At 52.5% G+C, this 9140-nt stretch overlaps 2 protein-coding genes across 18 annotated transcripts in view; one reads left to right on the top strand and one right to left on the bottom strand.

Annotated features, from left to right (window-relative positions):
• BAG6 (BCL2 associated athanogene 6) overlaps positions 1-4259 on the top strand; it is a 15378-nt gene extending 11119 nt beyond the window's left edge. For 11 of the 16 annotated variants that reach the window (XM_025381835.1, XM_025381830.1, XM_025381834.1 and 8 more), the window contains 11 exons: positions 269-560; positions 727-896; positions 1080-1133; positions 1240-1342; positions 1434-1558; positions 1724-1870; positions 2269-2328; positions 2762-2905; positions 2987-3094; positions 3644-3790; positions 4067-4259. In XM_025381835.1, coding sequence (XP_025237620.1) covers positions 269-560; positions 727-896; positions 1080-1133; positions 1240-1342; positions 1434-1558; positions 1724-1870; positions 2269-2328; positions 2762-2905; positions 2987-3094; positions 3644-3790; positions 4067-4162 — 1446 coding nt within the window. In that variant the 3' untranslated portion in view covers positions 4163-4259. The remainder of the gene's footprint in view (positions 1-268; positions 561-726; positions 897-1079; positions 1134-1239; positions 1343-1433; positions 1559-1723; positions 1871-2268; positions 2329-2761; positions 2906-2986; positions 3095-3643; positions 3791-4066) is intronic. The other 5 variants (XM_025381844.1, XM_025381846.1, XM_025381843.1 and 2 more) reach the window with 2 other exon arrangements.
• Positions 4260-5189: 930 nt separating this feature from the next.
• PRRC2A (proline rich coiled-coil 2A) overlaps positions 5190-9140 on the bottom strand; it is a 17498-nt gene continuing 13547 nt past the window's right edge. For both annotated transcript variants that reach the window (XM_025381829.1, XM_025381828.1), the window contains exons 19-31: positions 8583-8712; positions 8389-8474; positions 7972-8196; positions 7677-7817; positions 7484-7555; positions 7200-7367; positions 6905-6987; positions 6536-6746; positions 6347-6445; positions 6010-6222; positions 5819-5913; positions 5631-5721; positions 5190-5509 (exon numbers count right to left, since the gene is read on the bottom strand). In XM_025381829.1, the coding sequence (XP_025237614.1) occupies positions 5369-5509; positions 5631-5721; positions 5819-5913; positions 6010-6222; positions 6347-6445; positions 6536-6746; positions 6905-6987; positions 7200-7367; positions 7484-7555; positions 7677-7817; positions 7972-8196; positions 8389-8474; positions 8583-8712 (1755 nt within the window). In that variant the 3' untranslated portion in view covers positions 5190-5368. The remainder of the gene's footprint in view (positions 5510-5630; positions 5722-5818; positions 5914-6009; positions 6223-6346; positions 6446-6535; positions 6747-6904; positions 6988-7199; positions 7368-7483; positions 7556-7676; positions 7818-7971; positions 8197-8388; positions 8475-8582; positions 8713-9140) is intronic.

Raw genomic sequence — 9140 nt, 5'->3', positions numbered from 1 at the left:
AAAAAAAAAAAAAAAAAAAGAAAAAGAAAAAGAAAGTGTAGTAATTAGTGTCACTGCTTTCTGACAACCTGTTCAGAGGAAGAGGTAGGTAGTTGTGCTGCCTGACTCTGTTAAATACCTACCATATTTCTGCTCTAAGCAGTGAAGATCAGAATGTAACTCCCCATCTTCCCAGACCCATATGTTTGTGCCCTCTTGATGCCGTATTATTTCCCTATCTGCATTCTCACCTCAACCTTCTGTTCTTTGTTCGTTTTCTATTTGCCAGGCAACACAGACAGCCCCTCCACCACCCCCACCTCCTCCACCCCCACAACCTGCCCCAGAGCAGCAGACCATGCCCCCACCAAGCTCCCCTTCTGGTGGGGCAGGGAGTCCTGGAGGCCTGGGTCTTGAGAGCCTATCACCGGAGTTTTTTACCTCAGTGGTGCAGGGTGTGCTGAGCTCCCTGCTGGGCTCCTTGGGGGCTCGGGCTGGCAGCAGTGAAAGTATTGCTGCCTTCATACAACGCCTCAGTGGATCCAGCAACATCTTTGAGCCTGGAGCTGATGGGGCCCTTGGTGAGCAAAAGGGGGTGCTTTGGCTTGCTCTAGGAAGGGGCAGCCAGAGGAAGGTAGATGGCCTTGGTTTAGGGGTGTTGCCAAGGTGGGATGAGGTTGACACCTGGTTGTGGGTGGGCAAGCCAGGTGGTAAAGGCGATTGCTAACATCTGCCCCTGTCCTCCAGGATTCTTTGGGGCCCTGCTCTCTCTTCTGTGCCAGAACTTCTCTATGGTGGACGTAGTGATGCTTCTTCATGGGCATTTTCAGCCACTACAACGGCTGCAACCCCAGCTGCGATCCTTCTTCCACCAACACTACCTGGGTGGTCAGGAGCCCACCCCCAGTAACATCCGGGTAAATGAAGGCCAGGGGCCCCAGAGCTCTCCTCCTTTGCACATTTTATTCCTTGTTTCTGACTGCTTCTCTGCCAGGTAAAGCTCCAATTGCCCCCACACAAGCCCTGGACTTGTTGGGGTCAAGGTGGAAGTCTTGGGAGGACTGAGGCTTTGAACTAAACCTGTTCTGTTTCCTCCGCAGATGGCAACCCACACATTGATCACGGGGCTAGAAGAGTATGTGCGGGAGAGTTTTGTGAGTAACCCTTCTCTATTCCCCTCCTCTCCTGGGTCTGGTCAAGGCAGCTGCCTCCTCCGTTCCCAGTCTTACGATTCCTGTTTTTGTGTATCTTGTCTCTCAGTCCTTGGTGCAGGTTCAGCCAGGTGTGGACATCATCCGGACAAACCTGGAATTTCTCCAAGAGCAGTTTAATAGCATTGCTGCTCATGTGCTGCATTGCACAGGTCAGTGGCTGGCCAGGCTGGGGCAAGTGGGGCCTGTTGGATGTGCAGGGCTGCCATGTGCCAGCATTCCCTCCTTGTGTTTTGCCCACAGATAGTGGATTTGGGGCCCGGTTGCTGGAGTTGTGTAACCAAGGCCTGTTTGAATGCCTGGCCCTGAATCTGCATTGCTTGGGGGGACAGCAGATGGAGCTTGCTGCTGTTATCAATGGCCGAATTGTAAGCACCACCTAGCCCCAGGTCCTTAGCCTTTTGTTTCCTGAGGTTTCCATTCTCTGCAGTTTTCATTTTTCTTTTCTAAACTGATGTTCTATACCCCAGATCTAATATATTAGGAAAGGTGGTTGAGGGTTTTATGTTCTAAATCTGCTTTCTGCCCCTCAGCGTCGTATGTCTCGCGGGGTGAATCCCTCCTTGGTGAGCTGGCTGACCACTATGATGGGACTGAGGCTTCAGGTGGTACTGGAGCACATGCCCGTAGGCCCTGATGCCATTCTCAGATACGTTCGCAGGGTTGGTGATCCCCCCCAGGTAAGGGACCTGTTGGGCAGTGGGGTCAGGGTACTTGAGAGAACTGGAGAGATCTGAGAGGAAATATGTTGTTGTTTTTTTTTTTGAGACAGAGTCTTGGCTCTGTTGCCCAGGCTGGAGTGCAGTGGCGCGATCTCGGCTCACTGCAAGCTCCGCCTCCCGGGTTCACGCCATTCTCCTGCCTCAGCCTCTCGAGTAGCTGGGACTACAGGCGTCCACCACCACGCCCGGTTAATTTTTTTTTTTTATTTTTAGTAGAGACGGGGTTTCATCGTGTTAGCCAGGATGGTCTCGATCTCCTGACCTCATGATCCGCCCGCCTCGGCCTCCCAAAGTGCTGGGATTACAGGCGTGAGCCACCATGCCCAGCCGAAATATGTTGTTCTTTAATTTCACAGCCTCTTCCTGAGGAGCCAATGGAAGTTCAGGGAGCAGAAAGAGCTTCCCCTGAGCCTCAGGTACTCGGGAGAGGGGGAGGTTGAGGGGCCAGATAATGTGGAGTGGAGGGCTGCGGGAGAAAGGTTTGGAGGTGGCTGGGCGCGGTGGCTCAAGCCTGTAATCCCAGCACTTTGGGAGGCCGAGACGGGCAGATCACGAGGTCAGGAGATCGAGACCATCCTGGCTAACACAGTGAAACCCCGTCTCTACTAAAAAAAATACAAAAAAACTAGCTGGGCGAGGTGGTGGGCACCTGTAATCCCAGCTACTCAGGAGGCTGAGGCAGGAGAATGGCGTAAACCCAGGAGGCGGAGCTTGCAGTGAGCTGAGATCCGGCCACTGCACTCCAGCCTGGGTGACAGAGCGAGACTCTGTCTCAAAAAAAAAAAAAAAAAAAAAGGTTTGGAGGCTAAAAATTCTGAAGCCTGGCTCTTCCCACCATCTGACACTCAGCGGGAGAATGCTTCCCCAGCCCCTGGAACAACAGCAGAAGAGGCCATGTCCCGAGGTCCACCTCCTGCTCCTGAGGGGGGCTCCCGGGATGAACAGGATGGAGCTTCAGCTGAGACAGAACCTTGGGCAGCTGCAGTCCCCCCAGTAAGTGTCAGGAAGTAATCCAGTGGGTCAAGGCAGCTGAAAGTCAAGGGCATTACTACTTTCTCATCATTTCCTCCCCAGGAATGGGTCCCTATTATCCAGCAGGACATTCAGAGCCAGCGGAAGGTGAAACCGCAGCCCCCTCTGAGTGATGCCTACCTCAGTGGTATGCCTGCCAAGAGACGCAAGGTTGGTTTTCCTCTTCCCTAAGCCTCTCTCTCTATCCAGGTTTCCCCGTCGTGCCTGGAATTAAACTATTTAGAGATGGTAGGAGCTCTTGTGATTCAGTCTCCCCTCCCCTCCCCTCCTTTAATGAGGAAACTTTTCTGGGATTCAGACTTGCTCTTGGTTGTTGCATAACCATACAGGACTTGACAGTCTGTTTGTTAGCAGTCCTGTATTAGTTTCTCAGCTGCCTAATCCCCATGTGCTTAGATCCCATTTTCCTTTAAGGTGGGTTTCCTCTTGTGAATTATCTAGCTCTGAATCCCAGATAGCTTGATCCCTTCTGCCTCTCATTTTGAAGAGCACGTTCAAGCACATTCACTTTGGTTTTGGCTAGAGCCAAGGGGAATTAGGAAGGCATTTCTGCTGTAAAAACCACATCCTGGACTCTATTTCCCCTCTCTCCACTAGCATGGAGACTCAGTGGAGTGGTTGACTCATGGAAAGGGTGAGCCGGATGGTGGCACTGGATCTGACGTTGATCCTCTTTTCCCTCCCAACCCTGTCCCCCAGACGATGCAGGGTGAGGGCCCCCAGCTGCTTCTCTCAGAGGCTGTGAGCCGGGCAGCTAAGGCAGCCGGAGCTAGGCCCCTGACGAGCCCCGAGAGCCTGAGCCGGGACCTGGAGGCACCAGAGGTTCAGGAGAGCTACAGGCAGCAGGTGCCCCCACCTTGAAGCAGAATAGGGATGGTCTAGTGGGAGGGGTTGGGCTAGGGTCCCTCTTCCCTGGATCCCTTCAACGATGAACTGGTCACCCTGGTGCTACCATTTGTTTTCCCCTTTGGCATCTGGGAAGGCTTGACAATGCCACCCCGGGCTATTTGACAGTGTGCTTGGTGGGGGAAATGTTAGCTTCTGAGGGATGGCCTTGTTTGCTTGCTGGGATCATAGGGACTTGGCCAGTGTTTCTCCAACCTGCTTGCTTTTTCTCTTTAGCTCCGGTCCGATATACAAAAACGACTGCAGGAAGACCCCAACTACAGTCCCCAGCGCTTCCCCAATGCCCACCGGGCCTTTGCTGATGATCCTTAGCTCTTTGCTCTATGGCCCTTCCTCATCAGGGGACCGTTTCCCCCCTTCACAGTATTTAAGAAATAAAAGTCGGATTTTTCTGGCTGCTCTCTCTCTACATTGTCTCCATTAAGTAGTGTGAGTCCCTTAATCTTGTGTGAACTTGTTTTTTAAATTAATACTTCCTTGGAGTACCAGAAAGCTTGTATCTCGTGAGCATATGGACACTTTTGTTCACCCAGCACGCTGAATTGTACAAACCAGTTTTGATTTTTTTTTGTGCAAAAGCACTTTATATGTAAATAAAAGACCTGTATTTTGAGTTGGGAGCATATTCCAGGTGCATGCTAGGATAGAGCTCTCAAATTAGTCATCAAAGTTTCTGAGCAGCTGCAGACCTACGTGTAGTCTTAGCATAACTAGCATGCAATGTTACCATGTGAAATCCCACTTAGTTTGACAGTGCTGCAATTGGTCTATCCAATTCAAAGAGCCCCTTAAATGTGCTCCAACATTGAGGCCTTAACAGAGATTTCCCCTTAGTTCATCATAAAGGACCAAAGTCCCATGGCTGCAAATTCTTTGCTAGTCTCTGTGAGATGCAGTTGATGTCCGTTCTCACCCCCCATCCCCTACCCTGGCTAGTTAAACATTGCATAAGCTTAGCAGATTCCACCTAGACCTCTTGGAACATGAGCTCACAGGTCTGCTGGAGAATCCAGGTGAAGACGCTAGTTGATAATCCAGTAATGTTACAGATGTCCCACCAAGGCCCCAGATAGCAAAGGGAGCCATATTGGGACCAGCCCAGGTGTCAGCTGCAGACTGATAACCAGTTGACCTCACTGGCACAAAAAAGATTTATCCAGCTGAGCTCAGCCCAAATTCCTGACTCACAAAAATTTAATGATCCAATATGATGGTCATGTTTTTAGTTTCAACAGCTCTCTGGAATGTAACGAGTATTTCCCTGACTGAAACTACAGATCACTAAGCACCATGCTTTTAAGACAATGCCAACAACCCATCCCCCAAATCACTGTAGAACTTTTTTTTAAATCTTTTTATTACTCTTTTTTAACAAACAGCCCCAGGGTCAGGGACCAGGGGAAGGGGAAGGAGGGGAAGTGAGGCCCCAGCCCCACAACCCCTCCCCCCACCCCTTTCCCCCTTATATATTTATAATCTATATACAAGCCCCGGGGGTAGGGGGCAAGAGGAACTCCCTCAGCGGGGTGGGGGCAACCCAGGCTCCTTGTCCCCTCGGGACCCAGGCTCCTCTGCCCGTCTAGAGGGCCCTTCTCGAGAAGGCGGCCCTGTCCGCTCCCAAGGCTTAGGTATCCAGCGCAGGGCATCTGGTGGGGAGGCCTAGAGGACAGGCATGTGTTAAACAGTGAGTCATAGTGGGAGGTCAGGGATGGGATGGAATGACAGGAAATCAGGTGGCAACTCCAATTTAGAGCTGGGGCCACAGGGGTTTCTCCTTTACCTGCTGGTAAAGGTCGATGCGCTGGGTGCGGAAGACTCCACTGTAGGTGGAAGGCGGGGCCTTGAGACGGGAATTGAGGCCAGAGAAGGACCTAAGAGAAGGAGGACATCTAAGGCATGCCCAGGATCCAGACCCTGGTCCCAAAGTAAGGAAGCACTTGGAAAGTCCACATCCCTATTCCCTTTCACCTTCCAGTTGGGGGAGTCCGTGATGACCCAGGTCCCCCAAGATTGCTGCTCAGTTTTTGATAATCCTGGAACGGCTTTAGTTCCACTGGATGCAGCTGCGGGAAGAAAAATCATGAACTCCCTGCCTTGAAATACAGAATCCCTACTCCTAAATCTTGGCACTCCCTAGCCCCTCAGTTGCTGTACCTTACCTCTGCTCGCCCCAAGCTAGCAGGGAAGGGCCTGGCAGGTGAAGGCAGCACCCGAGTAGCAGGAGCAGGTGGGGGCCGCACAGCCAGGCTTGGGGGCTGCAGAGCAGGGCCCACAGGTAACAGAGAAAGGGGAGGTGGGGCAGGAGGTGGTGCTGGCGGCAGGGAGCCAAAGTTCACCACAGGCAGCTGTGAGTCTACCATGGGTAGAAGCATCTGTAACAAGAAATTTGGGTGTGCATGTTGGGGGCAGGAAGGAATGTCAGAAAACCAGGGAAAATCAAAGCCAGTGACTGGACAGAGAAATCAAATGAAGGGGAAGTGGGAAGATACAATATACCTGCTGGGCAGGAGCCCCTGAAGGGAGAAAGCCACTTTGGCCACCAGGCTGCAGAGGAGTAGAATAAAAATCCGAAGGGGACGGCAGATCCTGGCGTACCTGTTGGGAAATGGGAAGAAATACATCAACCCCTACAAAATCGTTCTCCCCACCCTATCCCCCAATATCTAACACCTGCCCCTCTCTTACCTGAAGCAACGATGTGTCGGGCAAAGGACTGGGGCAGAAAGCCGGAGAGTAGAGGAAGGAAGGTGGAGGGTAGAGAACTCCTCCAGCCGGCAACTTCCCCAGCTCTGCAGCTTGCAGTGTGGAGAAATCCAGAAACTGGCCCTTGAGAGCTACCCCAGAGAGCAGTGCCGAGGGAGGGGCTGGGCCGGGGGGTAGGTATAGGGGCTGTGATCTGGAAAGAAATTGTGGGGAGAAAAGCTGTTAGGAAGCCAGAGTCCTAGCAATGCCTTAAGTCCACTAGCTTCTGGTACCCTAGAACTGTCTTCCCCTTCTCTCTCCCCTGAAACACATCTCCAAGTACTTCTGTGGTCCACAGGTATCGAGTCTTACCTGTAAGGGTGCAGTGAGGGTGTCCCAGGGCGGAAGCCTCCACTGTTTGGATGTAATTGAGAGTCCATGGCTCCCCCAGAGATCTGCAGAAGAGCAGGGTTGAAACATCTTTAATATCTGTGGTCAAGAAAAGATCACCATCCCACCCATAGCAGCAGAACGCAGGGACAAAAATGATGTGACAAAGTGGTATTTCACAACTCTACAACATAGAAAGGCTTGATTATAAATACGTACCAGGCAGAAAAAAATGATTATTTACAGAAGGGGTCATGCAATGGGACGTGGGGCCTACCTGAGAACTGGAAGGCCCAGCACTGCCATAGAAGACCTCAGGATACAGACGCTGGCCTGAGGACAGGGGCTCCGGGCCACAGTGCCCAGAACCCAGGTTCTTGGATTGTGGCTCAGCAGAGGCAGCAGCACTGGGAAGCAGCTCCCAGTCTCTTGATACAGGAATGGCCTGGGAAGGAAAGGCCTTGTGGAGAGAGATGTCTGGCATCCTGGATGCCCTGGTCACTCCCAGCAATCTTCTCTGGCAATCTTGGGCCTTTCCACCAAATTCTTACTCCCACTTACCTCAGTGACTGATGCTGTTAGCTCCTTCTCTGCTTTCAAGCTGTCTCCTACCACTAGGCGTAAGTCCGAGTCCTGTGATCACAACAAGGCAGGAGACATTGTCCCATGACAGACATGCGTCCTCTATGTCCCACCTTTAGTCCTTCCCTTCTCTCCACCCAACTCAGGACACCCATATCCAGCCCACACAGACCTTGTCACTAGTGTCAAACTGGACTGGGGGACCAGGTAGATGGGATGGCCGAATGGGGCCAGGCTCTGTGCCTCGGTCTGTACGCTGTGATCGTTCTGTGCCAATGGGGCCAGGGGGCAGAGGCTGCTCCCGGGGCAGCTCCTGGATTGGGCATACAGTAAAGTGGGTTGGGGGAGGGGAAAGGAAATCTAAATTGGAATGCCCACAACACACACGCAGAGGGAAAAAGCAGAAAAAGGTAGGGCCAAAGTCAGATTCCTGGAAACATTCCCCTTATCCTTTTTTAGTCTTTTACCTTTCTGTCCCCATTGTGGGGGGCAGGTGGCGGTCTCCTAGGAGGTTCAGAGCCAGGTGGACCCTCACAAGGAACAGCATTCAGGGGTGAGGGGCCTCCAGGCCTCTTGGGGGGTCCCTCTGCTGCCCCCTTGAGTCCTCCATCAGGGGAACTTCGCTGGCTGCAGGGACCTGATGACACCTGAGAATCCCCACTCAGGTCCACCCCACTGTCAGACTGACTCATCTGAGAGGAGTGGAGAAGGAGTTAGTTAAGTCAGGGTAGAAAGCACCCCAATACCTGACTGATGCACACAGATAAACTGCAGAAGGGACAACCAAATGAGAGAACAGCTCCAGACTCAACCCAGAGCAAGTGGGGGAGTATGGCCAGTGCTCAAAGAAGTCCCAGCTCAGACACCCTCCCACCCTCACTCACCTCTGTGCCAGCCACATCCTCAAAAGGACTCAGGGGCTCCATCCAAGGCTCCATGGAGCTGGGCCGATAACTCTTTCGGCTAGTGGCTGGAGAAGGGAGCACCAACCAGAAGACAAGTGAGAGGAGATGATAGCTCAGAAGCCCATCTCATTCTTAACCCTTCTATCATAGTCCTTTCACTCAGTTTTACTCACCAGTATGTAAACGGTTCCAGATGTGAGGGGTCAGGGCCTCTGTGCCTGTATCTCTGGACTCTGCCTGAGGGCCTGGGCCCTCAGGCTTAGAGCCCAAGAATCCAGAGCTATGAGGAGGTGGCAAAGATTCCTACGGATGAGAAGGGCCAGAGGCAAAACATGAATTGGGTGGGAACTAGGAATTATAGGAAGCCAGGACAGAGTGGGGTGATACAGTGTGTGGCGTGAGGCAACAAGGGAGATACATGGGAGACTAATACTGAGAATTCTGGAGTAAAAACAGTGAAAAAGGCCGGGCGCGGTGGCTCAAGCCTGTAATCCCAGCACTTTGGGAGGCCGAGACGGGCGGATCACGAGGTCAGGAGATCGAGACCATCCTGGCTAACACGGTGAAACCCCGTCTCTACTAAAAATTACAAAAAACTAGCCGGGCGAGGTGGCGGGCGCCTGTAGTCCCAGCTACTCGGGAGGCTGAGGCAGGAGAATGGTGGGAACCCGGGAGGCAGAGCTTGCAGTGAGCTGAGATCCGGCCACTGCACCCCAGCCTGGGCGACAGAG

This window comes from Theropithecus gelada, chromosome 4, assembly GCF_003255815.1.
Source record: "Theropithecus gelada isolate Dixy chromosome 4, Tgel_1.0, whole genome shotgun sequence".
Lineage (NCBI taxonomy): Eukaryota > Metazoa > Chordata > Mammalia > Primates > Cercopithecidae > Theropithecus > Theropithecus gelada.
The sequence above is the reverse complement of the archived record's forward strand: the minus strand, read 5'-3'. Positions and strand labels throughout refer to the sequence as shown.